This window comes from Aulonocara stuartgranti (assembly GCF_965226115.1).
Source record: "Aulonocara stuartgranti genome assembly, chromosome: 5".
Taxonomy (NCBI): Eukaryota; Metazoa; Chordata; class Actinopteri; order Cichliformes; family Cichlidae; genus Aulonocara; species Aulonocara stuartgranti.
The window spans coordinates 11,517,973-11,537,074 of record NC_138943.1 but is presented as its reverse complement, the minus strand read 5'-3'; the positions used below and the strand labels follow the sequence as shown (position 1 = coordinate 11,537,074).

The following is a 19,102-nucleotide window of genomic DNA, read 5'->3' as shown; positions in this document are numbered from 1 at the left end:
CTCCCTTAGTGAGATCTGTGCTCACAGACTAGCATCCTGCTGCACCATTTGCATTCACCTGAGTACACCAGAACTGGCAGGGCCGCCACTGGCACCCTGTTCTCTTCACAGATGAGAGCAGCTTCACACTGAGCACGTGTGACAGGTGTGAAATAGCCTGGAGACGCCATGGCATCTGTTACAGAGTTTTATGGATAATATGAGACTCAAAAAAAATCTTAGCACTGTACAAACATAACAAAACGCAATTGAATCAGTCTTGTAAACATCCCAGTGGTCCATGTCTACTGTGGAGAAGAGAGGACATACTGATTATAAATATACTGTGGGAATAAACAAGAGGGCTCATCTCACGCAACACCATCCTAAAATAATATACATTAAATCAGCTGAACCGACTAAAAACTTCAAGTGTTGGACACACTCAGCTTGACAAAGCTTCCTTCTAATTCAGAGCAAGCTAATGCCTCAGTCATGAGTAAAAATAGGACCTCAACCTCCTTGCATCCACAAATAAACAATGAATAAATATATTGGTAGTGCCTGATGATTGTATTGAATTTTCTTTCCCATTCTGTGACTGACTACAACTTGCGATGACTACATGGTTGCCCAGAGCTTGAGGGTGTTGCACAGTCACGCCCACGATTGCACAGGTCGCCTGATAGGAGACAACCTTTCTGAAACAATTGCAGTCTGACTTGGACAGACTGCAAACACCCTCAGAGAGAGATCATCAGCAGTTTGCAAATACTGACATACTGACAAGCAGCCTACAGGAACAAAGCAAGGACTCAGAACATGGAATTAATTGAATTCTATTATGCCAGCCAACCCACTAAGAGAGGTTATATTAATGAGCAGCAGACCAACATCAACACTTGGTAGCTCTGTGCTACGATATCAATAAAGGAAAGCTACTACTGAAGCTGAAGATCAGTATAGACACAATGAGTACGGATATAATGAGGTGACCCTGTTACAAGATGTCAGTGTAACTGAATTATATGATGCCCAACCACCTGCAATCACTGCAGCCACTGAGCCGAGGATGAAGATTGTGCCTAGACTCGATGTTGCAAGATATAAAGATAAAATTACTCTCCATCAACACTATTATTATCACTGAGACAAGCAAGTCCACACTGCTCTTCTTAGGCCTCAACCCCTTAAGCTAGCTCATCACAAAGACTGGATGCAGATTAAATTACTGGATGGACAGCAGCCTCCTAACCTCCAGCTGACAGCCACCTCGTCCCTCTCCTCGTCTCCTCTGCACCCAACTAAGAGCCAGCCGGCCGCCAGTAGCATCGAGTGTGTTCAAAGCCTGAATACAAGCCAGTAACTGAATCTGGAGAGCTGATTTTTATTTTTCACATCAACATTTTGGTTGTTAGCTTAGAGGAAATTGTAAATATTTATCCATACGAATTGAGCACCTGGCAGTAGTTAAATAGGAGTGAGAAGACTCTTTTTGGTAATAATCTTTTCTCTTGTTTATTATTTAAGAACACGGTTTAGATATTTGCCATTTGTTTTCTTTCTGTTAGGGAACAACAGGGATCATTAGAGGTTTTTGTGCTGCTGCTCTATCCAGCTGCGAGAAGAACAACACAAATCCTTGCTTCCAATCGTCTTCCTCACCAATGCCAGATCCCTCACAAATAAAATGGAGGGGCTATAATTAGAGATTTATTTAACCGCTTTGTCCGGGAGTGTTGTCTACTGATTGTAACTGAATCCTGGCTCCATCCAGATTTCCCCGATGTCTTGGTAGAGTTACTGGGCCAGACATTACACCGCCAGGACCGCAACAAAGATCTGGTTAGGGAAGGGCCAGCAGGCTCTGTGCTTATCTGCTTCAGGATTGGTGCCGTAACAGTAGAATTACAGATGGTCACTGCTTAGAGGCCATGTCTATTCAGGGCAGGCACTTTGATCTACCTCGCAAGCTAACGGTAGCCATAGTACATTTACATGTCCCCCAATGCTAATGTTAGCTCAGCACCCAACCACCTTCAACTTATCATCAGTAAACAGCAGACAGAGCCTCGGAGGGCGTCGATATTGTTGCTGGGACTTTAACAAGGTATCTCTGAAGTCTGTATTCCCTAAATTCTTCCAACATGTTAACTGTAACTGTACCAGGGGGATCAGGACACTGGACCATGTGTACAGCAACATCAAACAGGCCTACAGGGTAACACCCCTCCCCCACCTAGGACAATCTGACCATCTCTTCTCTGCTCCTCATTCCTGCCCACACCCCCCTCAGGAAACAGCTCACTCCAAACACCCGGGTCATTAAAAACTGGCCAGATGATGAGCTTCTCTGAATACAGGGCTGTTTTGATCTGACAGAGTTGTAAAACATCAAACACCAGGATCTGGAGACCTTCACTCAGTCAGTCCTTTTCTACATTAAGTGCTGTGTAGAGAATGTAACAGTAACCAAAACCATCCGTGGTTTTCCTAACCGAAAACTTTGGATGATAAGTGAAGTACAGGCTCTGATCAGAACTCATAACTCTGCCTTCAGGCTGAGGGACTGTTCTCTGTACAACACTGCCAGAGCCAACCTGAGGAGGGGCATCAAACAGGCAAATGAGGCATACAGGATGGGGAGGCTTCCTCACTGATAACAACCCCCGCCAGATGTGGAGAACTCTCACCAACTACAAAGGCCAGAACCCTCCAACCCCCGACAGCAGGTTCAAACTTGCTGTCAGGGGCTAACCTCAAAGCCTTCTTTGTTCGGTTTCAGACCACCCCTCCCCCACACACAGTCCACAGAGGATGCCATCACCCTTCACAGAGCGCTGAGCCATCTGGAGAACAGGAAGAACTACATGAGGATGCTCTTTGTGGACTACAGCTCAGCAATCAACACCATAATCTCAGACATCCTCACCACCAAACTGGACCACCTTCAGAACCCCCCGTCACTTGCTCCTGGATCAAAGACTACCTACCTCCCCCCTGACTGTCACTCAGCACCGGATCCCCACAGGGCTTTGTTCTCAGCACCACCGTGGTTAGACTCATCTCTGATGGAGATGAGACAGCATACAGGGCGGAAGTAGAGAACTTGTCCCACTGTTGCTCAGAAAACAACCTGAAGCTGAATGTCCTTAAAACAGAAGAACTCATAATAGACTTCAGGAGGCACAGACAGGTCCACTCCCCTCTCATTAAAAATGGACAATGGGTGGAATCTGTCTCCAACTTCAGGTTTCTGGGCACCCACACCTCTTCCAATTTCACCTGGACCCACAACACCAATGTCCTGGTAAAAAAGGATCAACGGCAGCTGCACTTCCTCCTTTTCCTAAAGAATAACCTTGACCAGAAGCTGCTGGTGGCCTTCTACAGCTCCTCAGTGGAGAGCATACTCTCCTACTGCCTTGGTGTTGAGTATGCTGGAGCCACTACTGAGAAGAGGACAGCTGTGCAGTGTGTAACTAACACCACCCAAAAAAATCATTGGCTGCCCTCTGCCATCGCCAGATCCTCCTGTCTCAGGAAAACCAGAGCCATCATAGGTGACCCCTTGCACCCCGCTCACCACCTGTTTGATCTGCTGCCCTCTGGTTGGCACCTCTGGTCAGTCCTAGGGATGGGTACCGGCTCTGACATAAACGGTAGTAACCAGACCAAAAAGCAGCGTACATTTCGGTGCTTTTTTTTTTCCTGAGATGTCATGCACTTTGGATTCCAGCCAATCATTTTACCTTTGCGAGCGTAGTAGGCGGGCCCAGGTACGTACGTTCTTTTAGAGCAGAGCTACAGATTAAAAATGCCCAAAGTGAAGCGGTCAAAAGTCTGGCTGTACTTCACAGGAGGTAACTCCTCGAATCTGATGAAACACCTGGCGACGTATAGCATTTTGTTAAAAGCCGAGAAATGCGCCGTATTTGATAGCTTGCTGCGAGACCTCACATCGTGCACATCTACTGCGCGTGGGTTGCCTGTTATATGACCCTGAGTTAGCAACATCCCCCAAAAACCCGAAGAGTAGAGTCCTGGCCCCTAGCCCTGCCAGTGTAGCAGAAACGATGATGGATGATGATGGCAGTAGCAGCCGTTCTTCTCTGTGTCAGTAGCTTAATGTTGTTCGTGTGTAATGTACGTTGAGTAGGCTAACCACGTTATTAAATTAATGCACGTAAGGTGAACTAGCAAACACCGTCGTAGTTACATGCAGCTGTCTTCTTGTTTGATGGCAGATACTCCCTTCACCCTGGCCAAAAAGGCTAAAATGACCAAAGAAAAAGTGAAAAACAGCTAAACATGAGAGGTTTTTGGACAAAGTTTGTGTTTTTTGTCCATTGTTTAAGCACTGCTTCCAGCCAAGAGTGATACCATAAATCCCCTATAGCTGCAGAAAAGGCCAATATTGTTATCTTTTTACAAAAAAACAGCTGAACATGAGAGGTTTTTGGACCAATTTTGTGTTCTCCATTCTTTAAGCACCGGCACCATTTCAAAAGTACCGGTTTGGTACTGGTATCGGATAAAACCTAAACGATACCCATCCCTAGTCAATCCCACACCTCCAGACTCACAAACAGCTCCATCCCCTGGGCCATTCGGACTGTCAATAAACACTATCCCTTCCCATGACACCATGGAGAGTTTCTACCGTGAACAGGTAGCAGTGCTTCTTTTTTCTTTGGGCGTAATGGCATAATGAAGGGTGTGCCTTCAGTGCTTCCCTAAGGAGTGCACATCATAATCTAGATATTAAAATCTTTCTTTTCACCCTTACTGTCAGTTTTAATAACTCAGAGAGGACATGAAGATTGAGATCAGTACAGTCTTGGATTGCTATGAAGTAACACACAGACTAATCATTAATTAGTAACAGCGGATGAGCAGCTGATGTTTATTTTACTCAGCGGTGCTAGAAATTAGAAGCTGTGCAGCATTGAGGTTGAGAGATGTGCGGTAGCCCTGCAGCAGAATGCTGAGGTACAGCAGTGTGTCTGCACCGATGTTCGTCTGTGGATGCTGGCTGCCTTTTGTTCTTTTGTTGTGTCAAGATGATCCCATTATGCTTTAATAGTGTTAAGCTCTGAGCTCTGGAGAGTCCAATCCATGACTGATAGTGCTCCATTGTGTGTTTTTTCAATCCAGGTATGCTTTTACTGCATTTTAAGTGTGTTTGGGATCATTGTCGTGCTTAAAAAATAAAGTTGCTGCCAGTCAGATTATTTCTAGATGGTATTGCATGTTGGATTAAAATCTGACTTCTTTGAGCGTTTGGTTACCGGGGTGTATGTGAGCAGGTTGTTGAATTTACGTGTGAGGAATTTAATTGAGTGAGTGGCCATGAATACCTGCGCCTATGAAATTATTTAATTTCTTGTGAAATCATTTTCTCTCGTGCGCCACTTTTGACACAAATATAATTCCATGATGCTCCTCTTTTGTTCAGCTGGCACTGTATATTTATGTGTTACTACAGGCTACAGTAATAGAGTGCAACATTAAATCTCCCATCACCCTCCTCTTCCTCTGCCAGCTGCAGCTGTAGGGCCTAAAACTTATTTTGGTTAAAACCTCCCACCTTTCCCTCAAGTGCACACAGACACATGGAGTCAGGCCTCTTATCTCTGAGAAGAGGCAGGCAAGAGGCTGCACATCCCAGGAAACAGGGGAGATGTTGAAGAAGGCTGTCTAATATGAGGATTTGTGAGTCTGCTTAGGATGTCAGCTGTACCTGTATGTGTGGCATGATGGATGGTGGAAAACTCCCTGTGTGAACTGAAAGGGTGTAAACATGGGGAAAACCCATCCGGGGGAGGGGGGGGGGGGGGGGGGGGGGAGTAAACGGTCATGCTTTCAGATTCGGTGTGTGTTCATAAACCTCATTCTACTGAAGGTCCCAATATTTTCTAAAATGCAGACTAGTCGACTAATCTTAAGGAACTAAACAGTCAAACTAGACGATAAACTAATGAAAAAGCTTAAATATGAAAACCGTTAAAATCATTATTTTAAACATTAGTCAAATTTATAAACATATGCACACAGTCCCAGATTAGTCTGCTGTGTGAGGCTAACATTAGCAGCCTTTTTGCAGGTTATTGCTGGATGAGGCTTTATATTTCAGTGAGACAACCGTTCATTTTCTGCAATGCACAATAGCGCCAGATCAGTGAGCTGCAAGCAGCTAACTGGTGTTGTAAAATATGAAAGATTTGTATCTTGGTGCCAAATAGTGAGCGCAGCATTGTTTAACTATGTCGTCCAGCCATTTGCAAACGTATGGCAGCCGCAGTCCACCACAACACAGTGCTCAGAAAAACTAAAGGAACACTTTGAAAACACATCAGATCGCAATGAAAAGAATAAAATCATGTATCTTTATTAGAGATGGACCGATCGGTCCGATACTGACCTAAATTACTGGATCGGATATCGGAGAAAAATAAAAAATGTAATCCGATCCATTAAATATCACGAAAGCACCTCACAAAACTTGCAACTCGCCGTAACTCACCTCAGAACGTTAGCACGTCGGAGCAGTATGCATCACGTGATAGAGCGGCTGTGGCATGCGGGACCTGTGGTGGTCTGGATAGCATTTGGAGCTTCGCTAGCAACCCGGCATTTCATCTCCGACAAAGTTATCCCGAGAGAAGTAAAGCAAGTGTGTAAGTCCATCTCTGAATGTTTGTAAAGCATTCCTGCGTTAAGCTTAACAAGCGACTGCCTCTTCTTGCTGCTACTTCGATCATGAAACTGCTTAACGATCAGCTGATCGGCTTTTCTGTCGGAGTCCGTGTCTCTTGTTTGCTTTTGGCCCACTTTGCACCAGAAAGAGGAAACCAGCGGCTGAACAACAGCAGCACGTTTAAGCTTGATCAGCTGTTGTTAGAATTTATTTAATATTACTTTCTACTCGAGGATCTTTTTCTACGTAGCTGACGCTGGTAACTGTGCAGGGGCGGATCTAGCAAAGTTTAGCCAGGGGGGCCGATAGGGCATTAACAGGGAAAAGGGGGCACAAAGACATACTTTTCTTTCTTATTCTCATTTAAAATGTCTAGCTTTTAATAAATAATTATCCGAATCTTACACCCAAAGTTTTAATTTGATGCAAAATGAATAGAAGTCCATTACTGTATATAGTGACTATTAAGTCTAATATATATACCCTAGTAAGCTATAGTACTTTTTCCTTTGGGAAGGTACCATCTGTGCAGTCTGCAATTTTGTTGAAGAAAGCTGTTGAATCTATTTAATATTTCTTGAAAAATAATTGATTTCTGTGTATTTTTTTTCACACTGCATCAAATTAAGGTTGATTACGTCGATTAAGCATCATGAGGTGGCGCGTGAGGGGTGGTTCCCTATTTTTTATTTATTTATTTTTGTTGTTGCTGGGAGTTGGAACCCTATTAGTTAGGTTGCTTAATATTTATGCTAAGTACTCTTTAAAATACCAGAATAGGGAGGATGGTGTAGGTTTAAGTTTATTAGATTGATCAGTATTGCTGAACTATGAAATATTTTTTTTTGCATACAGGTATAACAGAATAGCTTTAGTGTAGTTCTTGTTTTAAACTTGAGTATGAACTTATACAAAATGCAGCAAGATATTTAAAAAAACAGTTTTGTTGATTTAAAAAACACTATATTGGATTCATATCGTATCGGCAGATATCCAAATTTATGATATCGGTATCGGTATCGGACATAAAAAAGTGGTATCGTGCCATCTCTAATCTTTATCTATGGTTACCTACATATATGGACTGGGTAATGTGATAGGAACAGAAAGATGCTACACTGTTTGATGGAAATGAAAATGATCAACCTACAGAGGGCTAAATTCACAGCCACCCCAAATTCAGTGTGAAAAAATGATACAGCGGGCTAGTCCTGTCATGGTTCCGAGTCTGTGGCTTAGAGTTCTGCTGTGTCCGAGTTTTGAAGTTCTGTTAAATATCTTTAGGTTGTTAGGTTCACATTTCATGTATTATTCCGGAACTCCTGTTGTAACTTTCTTGTCTCAGTTACTCTCCTCTTATGTCCTGTTAATTTTAGTCTTGTCTCTGTATCTCTCTGTGGTTTCTGATGTCATATTGAAAAAAAGGGGAAAGAGCTAAAACAGTCAAACCGAGGATGACCTGAGGGGCTGCACCAAGAACCAGTGTAAGACAGATATAAATTATTTTGACCTCCAAGTCATGCAGGGTCACTCTAGATTCTTTTGGTGCTTTTTTGTAGCCTTTATTTTCGTAGGACAGCAGAGAACAGACAAGAAAGCTGGAAAAAAGGCCAAGAGGAAGACCTGCAGGAAATGGACCGAATGCAGATTGGAACTTGGGCCTCTTGGCATATGGGTCGCCTGCTCTAAGAACAAAACCTGTGCACACAGCTATCTGAGAAACACTCAGAAACACAGAAATTTGTTGGATCTCTGTTTAAGATAAAGTACCTAAGACTTACCTCAAATGGCTCAGCTAAGGCTCTAGAGCTGACGTAGAGAGGGTTGGGGATGGAGACCAGTGTGGGTTTGGGCCTACCTCCTGTTGCACCATCCTCATCCTCATTCTGTGACAGAGAAAAGATGACTCAGTATTAATCCAAGATAAAACTAATAACAATTCACAGCTTAAGTATGTCTTGAAGGGAAAAAAACTTTATTAGCTCATCAAAACCTTGTAAGTGCTTTTTTAGCATATTTAACTTAAGTTTCCATTCATGCATTGTTTTTATGACCCAGTTAAATTTATTTTGACTCCCCATTCATTTAAACTGGAGCTTCAAAATAACTGCCCAGAGGTGTTACCAAATCAAGTGGGAAGACATAGCTCTAGAGGGACTTAGTTATAAGTAATTCTGGTGGGGAAATAATCTATGAATCGCATGCAGCTAATGAGGCAAAAATGTAAAAAAATAAAAATACTGTAACCAGGACAACAAGGAGCATTGTGTGTGTGTGTCTCACTCTGAAGTAGTGGAAGCGGAAGGCATCAGTCTTGTGTTTGAAGACATAGCAGCCGAGTGCAGCCAGTGCACACACCAACATCAACGTCACCAAGATGGCCGTCACTGTTGTGCTTGAGTGGGCGTGGCCTAGGGAAGTGTCATGGTAGCTCTGCAGAGGACGTAAGGAAAAGACAAGAATCAGTAAAATAAACCATCTAATCCTCACCACACACACTTCTGTTTAGCTCTAATCACTATGACAACACTTTGCTCCACTGTTGCCATGGTGACGTGATTCTGCTGGGTCATCATGACCAGCTTCATTTTCCCAGAGGATGATAAAAAATTTAATTGATGGATTAAAGCACAAGGATTTCAGTTATTGTGAAGGTCGCACATTGACTCATTACACAAACACTATGTTGGTTCACACTGAAGTTGTTGAATAGGTCCCCATACATTAGAGCTTTTCAGTGTCTGTGTATTGCTGGTTTCAACTTAAATTAGTTATCTGGAAATATCTGTGTAGTCCTTTCTGGTGTTCTCCAGTAGAGCAACACCTGTTAGCAAAGTGACATCATATTAAAACCCAAGCTTTTAGGACCATCCATCAATCCATCCAACCATCTGTCTCTTCCGCTTATTCTCATTGGCAATTCCACATTGGTAACCTCTTCTCCTGAGCAACTCATGCTGGAGATAAGAGATGAGCAAACACTAAAACATAACCCACTGAGAAGTTAATTATCTGAAAATTGGCAACAACATTTTCAGTAACTTGTTAACAAACCGCCTAAACTCTTGTGGCCCATTTTGCTAGCTTTCTCACCTTAGCAAATGGCAATGTACAACAAAAGAAAATGTCACATCCACTGGCACAAGCATCGTTTTGGTGTTGTTTCAGCCGGCTGTGCACCTCTTTGTTTTTGTAACCTTGTTTGTTGCGAGTATATAATAATGATTTCTTTGAATCCCTGCTTGTAATTTTTTGATTAAATTCAGTTTTATTTATGTAGTGTCAAATCACGACAGCAGTTAACTCAATGTGCATTATGTTGTAAGGTAAAGACCCCACAATAATACAGAGAAAACCTCAACATTCAGAGAACCCCCGATGAACAAGCACTTGGCAATAATGAAAAGGAAAAACTTCCTTTTTAACCAAAGAAACCTCCAGCAGAACCAGGCTTACGGAGGGGGTGACGAGAGGAAGGAGGAAGACACAATAAAAGGCATACTGCAGAAGAGAGCCAGACATTAATAACAACTAATAATCAAATGGAGAGTGGTGTATAAACACACAAAGAGTAAATAGTGAAGAAGAAACACTGGGAAGCCAATCTAGGTCTATTGCAACATAACCCGGGAGAATCACCTCATTTACTCAGTATCTGGTTAGATACTATATTTCTAAGATTTTTAGGGCTGACTAAATTAACCTCAGTTTTATCTGAATTTAGAAGCAGGAAATTAGAGGCTATCGAGGACTTTATGTCTTGAAGACATTCCTGTGTGTCATCTGGCAGATAAAAGAAGGTATCATCTGCATACCAATGAAGTCTGTTGGACTGTATAATTAACCTTAGTATGTGAAGAAGACTCCCCATTTACTTAAATAAACTGGAGTCTATTAAATAGAAGTAACCACTGCTGCAAAGTACATTTAATACCTGAGGTAGGTTCAAATCTTTTTAGTAAAATGCAGAACAAGAACAGACATGAGTCCACTATCAGAGGCCATAAGAAGATCATTTGTAACCTTCAGTAAAGCTGTTTCTGTGCTGTGATGAGCTCTGAAGCCTGACTGAAACTCTTCAAATAAGCAATTCCTCTGCAGATAATCTGTTAGCTGTTTTGCAACTACTTTTTAAAGAATTTTTGAGATATAGGAAAGTTTCAGATTGTCTTGTAACTAGACAAGACTGTTGGGCCAAGTAATGGCTCTTTAAGTAATGATTTAATTACTGCCACCTTAAAGGCCTGTGGTTTCTAACATTTTAATAGAGATAGATTGATCATATTTAAGATCGAAGCATTACTTAATGGTAGGACTTCTTTGAGCAGTCTTCTAGGAATGGGGTCTAATAGACAGATTGATGATTTGAAAGAAGTAATTATTTGAACTTAATTCAGAAAGATCAATTGAAAAGAGAGTCTAAATAAATATCAGAAGCACTGAAAATAATAATGTGTTACATCTAAGTAACACAGAAGTAATAATAGAAGATGGCTAAGCATTTGTTGCCTGTTTTCTCTGAGCTACTTGAAGAGATAATGGTGATAAGAAAAGTCAAACCATACAGCAAGAAGCATCCCATCTTGGGAAACTTCCTGTCAAACAGTGGGGATATCCCTTAGCTTCCTCTGAATGCCACAAATGGAGCTGTTGGTAGAGAGGCACCTTTATCCAAAACCCCCTCTATCTTTGTTGACCCGACCCTCCGCTCCAATGCAGACCTAGTATCTCTGAGAAATGTTCCAAGGCAGTGGTTTTTCTCATTGAGTTTCCTCAACACATCTTCTATACTAAAGGCTTACTAACTTGAGCTAGAACATGATGTCACAGCTAAAACAGATACCATATTGTGGGAAGTAAACTGAGTACATCCTCCATCACCACAAAGTGGTGATACAGGCTACTGGGAAAGCCTCATGGGTTTTTTTTTTGTTTTTTTTTGCCTGTCCCGTTTGGCTCTTTTGCCATCAGAATTGTTGTCTAAAGGCGAAGAAAGATGCCCAACGGATTTACTTTACCAAATGGACCATCCCAGCCTTGCCGTAATGGTCTATTTGATTCACATTTTATTGTTTATTTTATTTTTTATTTTCACTTGCTAGATACGGGACAGACTTGAATGAGGAAAAGAAAGGGGAGAAATAAAGAGGGAAAGAAAAACAGCGGAGAAGAGGGACGGGGATAAAGGGCAAAAAACAAAAACCAACAAAATAAGCAGACAAAAAATACATATATCAATCCCCTGGATCACCTGTTGAGAAAGAAAAAAGAAAACAAGCAGAAGAAGACGAGAGCAATAGAATAAACAACATCACAATTAGGGCTGCTCAATTAATCGAATTTTAATCACGATTACGATCTGGGCTTTCAACGATCATTAAAAATGACTGAGCCGATTATTAGCCCCTCCCTCATTTATCCGCGACACCTTAAAGGCCGGTCCGTGAAAATATTGTCGGGCATAAACCAGTCCGTGGCGCAAAAAAGGTTGGAGACGCTGATTAAGAGGACCCGAGGGAAGCTCGGAAAGCTAAGCAGAAGTTATTTGGAGAGTGACTGCCGTTGGTTGAAAAGAGAGTTTAAAAAAAAAAACTTCAGTGGTGTTGCACACTATTTTATATTATTTTTTAAAGTCATTGTTAACCCTTTAAAGCCGGTCAGAGCAGCACGCTCCGTTTTGCGTAACTATTTTTAAATCCCTGTAGAACCTGAACCGCGTAAGCTAGCGCAATAATTTGTTTTGCATATGAAACCGGAGGAGTTGTACTTACATCTGATGCCATCAGCTTGTCCTCGGTCACGGTTTCGTTCCACATATAGCTTTGCAAAAATTGCATAAAAAGCGCTTGCAGGAACAAAAACATAATATTCCAGAAACACGCTTTGCCGTTCCTATCAGCTGTTCGTAACACTTCCCACAGTGAAATGATGCACATGCTGTTTTCTTTGCAAATTTGCATCATAGGATTGTTTTTTGTTTTTCCTGCAGTATATAAAAATTGCTGTATCTCCAAAATAAAACTATGAAGACACTCAAAATAAATTTCCTGTGGTGGGAAACTATTTTTTGCAACTTTATTGTATTTAAAGTTTTGAGGGATAAGCCTCTTAAATTTCTCCAAGTAGAAATATATGTAAACAAAACAAAAGCGATTTTCAATTTTTTTTGTAGTTTATTGCACTTTTTTGCAATTTATGTAATTACTATGGACTTAATGCATACATATTATTAAAATATGGGCTATAACAGTTGTATTGATGTATAGCAACTTGAAATGCTGCCACAAATGGCACTACAACATGTAAAAAAATAATATAAGCTCTGGCGGACTTGGTTCTATGGTAGGTCTTAAAGGGTTAAATAAATATCGTCAAATAATCGTGATCTCAATTTCAGTGAAAATAATCGTGATTATCATTTTTGCCATAATCGAGCAGCCCTAATCACAATGATATATGGAAAAATAACAGTAAATACTAAATATTAAACATTATTGTGCAGCACGTAATATCGACAGCGCACAGTGTGCTTTGAGGTAGGAGCCAAAAAGGGTGTAGTTTGTGTGTGTGAGCACCCGTGTGTACACCTGTGAGCATGAATGCGCTTGTTTTTAAAAGGTTCCTTCATGTAATGATCTTCTAGAGGGTGTGGGAAGCCACAGCCCCATCCACCAGGGCATGAAGCAGGTATGGAGGAGAACACAAGAGACCAAGGAAGACTAACAGAGGGGCAGCTGTGCCACTATCCCAGAAAGAGCTGACGAGAGTCCCAGATGAGGGGTCACTCAGCAGCCGCGGAGCAGAAGCCGGGGGGGTTGCAGTGACGCGCCCGTGAGCTCCCCTGGCAGCCAGCTGTGCCAGAGTGAGCGAGCCCCAGGCCGAGAGGCCGAGGGCACCCCACCCCCGAAGTGGCCCGAGCGAGCCCCAGTCTCCAGGCCCCGATAAGCAGCCACCAAGGAGTGAGCCGGTGTGTACCTGGACGCCCATCTCCGGACACAAAGAACCACCAACGCACCGATGTCTGAGGGAGTCCGCCACTGGCAGGGGAAGTGGTGGGGGGAGATAGGCCTCCATACCTTAGAGGACCTGAGATGTCCCCAGAGAGGTGGCGTCTGATACCCGACCTGACATATGGACACAGACAAACAGGCACACACAGATACAAACATCCATTCCCACCCTCATGCTCTCATATGCAATTACTCAACACTCAACCAACGTGGAGACAGACATAGAGAGACACTGTACACACAATCACACTCCCCAAGCGTACTCTAAGCCCCGGCCCCACAGACCCCACCACAGAGAAAAACTGCACCCACCCAGTCATCCACTCATCTTCCCGACTACAATAGACGCCCAGGCTGAGATCTTCCTCCACCTCTCCTGTATCTCCCCCTCCTGCAGAGTGAGTTCCTGAAGAGAGGAGAGCTCCCCCTCCCCCAACCTCCCCCACCAGTTGAAGAGCCCCCCAGGTGGCTCGATGCACCGGCAGCACCCTGCGCCAGGACTGGGCCCCCATACACCCACCCGCCCACAACCCCGGCAACACACCAACCAGGACCCAAGCCCCCGAGGCCCGGCCAGGGCCCCAGCCCAGAGACGGAGCGCCCCCAGAACCTCACGCCCGTCCCGGACCCACCCAGGGGCAGCCAGGCTACCAGGTCAGTAACCCACGTCCGTCAACACAGACCCTCCCTAGCCCCGCTGCACGCAGCCACGAGGAAACCGTCACCTAAGAGCCAAAAGAGCCCTTAATAGGCCATCACCGCTACCCCGGGTTGAGCCCTCCAAGGAAGATGCTCCTGGGGAACCCCCCGACACCCTAGGCCTGTCCCTACCCCCCCCCCCCCCCCCCCCCACTAGGTGATGGAGCTGATCAAAGGAGCCCAGAGTAATTGATCTGATGTGGTGGCAGAGGCTGTATCAAGACTAATTTAATCTAATAGATAATTTCTATATTGGTTAGAATTAAGATTTGTCAGGGTCCTGGGTCTGAGCGACCCAGGATCCCTGAGCAGTTATGGACTAATATTATAATATATATTTTGTATTGCTGTCCCTCGTTATCCCTGCTTGTATGTGTGTGTGTGTGTGTGTTTCTGCGGGCGCCTTCAGGCCTGGTGGGTGTGGCCCTGCTGGCGGACTGGCCACACCCGAAGCCACACACCTGCTGCTGATCAGGCCTCGTCGGGGGAGCTACTTAAGAGAGTCTTGGAGCTCCCACCAACGCGGGATCATTTCGTGAGACTTCCCGTCAGTTCTCCAGCTGGTCTGTTTGTGAGTGTGAGCTTACCAAGTGAACTGAGGGTACTAACTACTGCCTCTATTTTCCCAGGAAGGATTGCTGGATGAGAGGGCAGCAGACAGAGTGCACTGGCACGAGGGAGCAGACACATGGGCACAAACACGGGGAGAAGACACGGAGTGGAAGTCGGGAGCACACGGGGATGTATTATTGTTGTGTATCAGTTCCATCACTGTAAATAAACGCACTGCTTGTACATAGAGCACCATGCCGAACCGTGACAAGATTATTTTTATTTTTCCCGTTCATGAGGACAGTTTTCTTGGCTATGCATAGGGCAGTGAAAACCATATGGGCTATATTCTTTTCTGTAGTGACATTATCTAAGCTGCCCAACAAACACACTAAAGGGGAAGTTGGAATGTTATATTTCAGACACTTTGATAAGTCTTCACATATCTCGCGCCAAAACTTCTGAACTGGTGGACAGAACCAAAGAGCGTGGATATAATTGTCCGGTGTATTGGTTTGACAGTGTGAGCAGTTGTTGGTAGACGTAAAGTCCATCTTGAAGATCCGATGACCTGTATAGTGCACTCTATGTAATATTATGTATTGAATTAATTGAAGACTGGGATTTCTAATTAGATGAAAGGTTTTTAAGCAAATCTGAGACCAGAAGTTTTGGTCTAAGTTAACTGATAAATCCGCTTCCCATTTTGCAATAGGAAGTGACATTGATTCATCTGTTTTATAAAGCATTCTGTATATTCTGGAAACTAATTTGGGGGTTTTAAGAGTAAGAAATTGAACCACACTTGGGACAGCCTCATGTTCTGGTTGGGTCCCATGGTTCTCCCGGAGCAGGGACTGATTTGGGGTCACCTACGTGAAGACTAAGGAAAAAGTGGCACCCAAAGTCTGCATACTGGAGGCATGGTTACAGAAAGAAAAAGGTTTTTAATATGTAATTTCAACAAAATTAAGAAAGCACAGATGGAATAACAAGGACAGATACTGAGAGACAGGACTATAAATACACATTTATAAACAGTGCAGAAAAATCAGGGAAGCAGTGAGGTAAGAAGACAAAGACAGGAAGTAAAACAAAAGATATACAATGTGAAGCGTATACTAAAACAAGGAAGGAAGGAAAAACATAGCTAAATAAAGACAAGAAAACTTTTGGGATGGGGAAAAGGTGAATAGGGGCGAAGAGGAAAGAGTGTAAATAAATGAAGAGTAACAAACAAACAAGCAAAAAAAACAAGAACACACAGTCCAGCCATTTATCCTTTATTAAGGACAAATTAAGATGACTCAGCAGGTATTAAAATAACTGTAGAGAGAGTAGCAAATCTGTCCAGATCTAACCATCATGTTGTGGTATCTGTCTGATGTATTTCCACTAAATGCCAGAGAGTCTATTAAGACTGTGAACATGAGAAGATTTATCAGAGTTCACGCTGTTACTCTGGACAGCCATCGTTCACCATGCACTGATTTCTGCTATGGCAGCATTGCACATCACAACAAACATCAGAAACTGCTACAGGTCAAACTGGGATAACCAAACACTTTGATTCTAATAGACTTACCATATAAAGACTTAAATACCTGTTAGTCGAACAACATTAAGGATTCAGACAACCCCTAATTTATCTCTCTGTAGAGGACAGTGAGGGCTCTGCTTAAAAAATACCTAATGCTGTTAGCACATAATAGTCTGAAAGAACCCTATTATTTAAAATATCATCAGATCTAGTCCCTTTATTACCTTTTTCTTCAATCAATTTTTGCATAATCTGCAACATTAAAGAAATATTATGTCATGCAGAGGCTGAACTGGGAGAAAATAACCCAGCTCAACTGGGTTACACAACATTAAGCCTTGTTTATGGCTACTGCATTGGTTGCCACACATGACAAGTGCCATAATCATTTATACTGATAATTTAAGCACACTGGACTCATTGCAGCCTTCTAATGCAGAATAAGTGTCCAAAAGTAAAAACAAAACAGCGTCAATACTGTTGCAGCATCTCCATCACTCTCATCTAATAATCTCTAAGCTTCCGGAGCGATAGATCATTGAAGTGATGGTAAAGAACACCTGCAAACTGGCCGTGCTTTGTGCGCCAAGTTACAGAAACCAGCTTGGCAGGTGTCAGCAGTTGTAAAGTCTTTTTGGGCGCACCCCAAAGGGAGAAGCTGATAAAAGAACAGTAGGATCCTGTGTTCAGAGTTTGATTCCAAACGTCATAAAACATTAGCTTCTGCTGCACTGATCTCGACCTGGTGTTAGCAAAACTGGGTTTTATTTTACTTTATTTATTCTTGAGGGGTGGGAGTGTTTTTTAGTGTGAAGGGTGAAAACTAACGTTCATAGTATAATTAACAGGAAACCAGTGATGTGTCAAGGGATTTAGGTAACTAAACTACACCAGGGAAATGTAGAATTGAAGAATCTTCATTTTTGAATTTTGCACTTTTTAGATGGCCCCTGCACACTGTTTGTCCACCCCAGAAAACAGCTTGTTTTAATAAAAAATGTGGCTGGAGCTTCATTTTGACATTTCATTTTATCTGCTTAAAGCTTGAATCTGTTATTATTCTTCCAACTTTACAAAGTCTGTTACCAGTAAAAACAAAGGACTGCCAGATGAGTTAATCCTAGCCCGCTTCACTTCTTGCTTGCAAACGTTATTGCTAGTTGCACTACTTTATAATCTGCTTCAGCAGCTAAAGATACCAGCTTATTCATAATGTACAAAGTAGAGTTCTATCTTAATTAATGCTTTCCACCGGGTCGTTCCATCTCAAATAATCTAATTTGCAGAACATTTTCTACTTGTCCAACTCCAGTTTAAAAATTTTATGGTCCAAAATTTTAACATATATGAATTCTGTGACATTTCAGCTTCATATATTAAATACTTTTCAAGACATATTTTTTTGAAAAATATATCGACTAACTTGCAGATTGTTTATTCTGAGTTTTTTCACAATTTTAATAATGTGAATCTCCTTGTGATCAGGATTTGTAGCTCTGGCAGAAAAAAGTCTCTAGAATAAAAGTCAATTTATGATATTTGACACTGATCTGCTGCACTTGAGTGTGGTTAGTTGTTTTTGCCTGACTCAAAGCTGTGATTCAGACTTCAGTAAATGCCTGATGGTTTCTAGTGTTTCTGAGAATTCAGCGAACTTCTGTAGATGTACGATAACCTGACCATGCTCAGAGGAGGAGACCATAAAAAACAGCCTGTTTTCGGTTAATCCCTGAGGCTCCACAGTGTCTCTACTCTTACACTTGGGAATATGCTTAAAATAAAAATGTGTTCTATTCAGCAGATATTTAGGAATCTGCAGCTGCAGCAGTGTTTATGCCAGCAGGCAGTGATGGTTTTAAACCTTTAAAAACACATTTGAATAATTTACTGCCTCAAATTAATTAAATTGTGCCTTTTTTTTATTTTTTTTATTTTTTATTATTTAATAAGGAACATAAGATAAAACAACCCATGAGAACACAAATAAACCGAAATAAACAAGTAATCAAAAATAAACAAACGGGTGTACCCACTAGTCATATATACATATATACACACATATATACACATATATATACAGGGAGTGCAGAATTATTAGGCAAATGAGTATTTTGTCCACATCATCCTCTTCATGCATGTTGTCTTACTCCAAGCTGTATAGGCTCGAAAGCCTACTACCAATTAAGCATATTAGGTGATGTGCATCTCTGTAATGAGAAGGGGTGTGGTCTAATGACATCAAAACCCTATATCAGGTGTGCATAATTATTAGGCAACTTCCTTTCCTTTGGCAAAATGGGTCAAAAGAAGGACTTGACAGCAGTCTCAAAATTGCAAAGCTTCTGAAGCGTGATCATCGAACAATCAAGCGTTTCAGTCAAAATAGTCAACAGGGTCGCAAGAAGCGTGTGGAAAAACCAAGGCGCAAAATAACTGCCCATGAACTGAGAAAAGTCAAGCGTGCAGCTGCCAAGATGCCACTTGCCACCAGTTTGGCCATATTTCAGAGCTGCAACATCACTGGAGTGCCCAAAAGCACAAGGCGTGCAATACTCAGAGACATGGCCAAGGTAAGAAAGGCTGAAAGACGACCACCACTGAACAAGACACACAAGCTGAAAC

General features: G+C 42.4%; 1 protein-coding gene across 1 annotated transcript in view; it reads right to left on the bottom strand.

Annotated features, from left to right (window-relative positions):
* The window catches only part of stab1 (stabilin 1), a 181,118-nt gene that overhangs the window by 14,142 nt on the left and 147,874 nt on the right, over positions 1-19,102 (bottom strand). Inside the window, exons 68-69 of the mRNA XM_082533046.1 lie at positions 8,963-9,112; positions 8,461-8,565 (exon numbers count right to left, since the gene is read on the bottom strand). Coding sequence (XP_082389172.1) covers positions 8,461-8,565; positions 8,963-9,112 — 255 coding nt within the window. The remainder of the gene's footprint in view (positions 1-8,460; positions 8,566-8,962; positions 9,113-19,102) is intronic.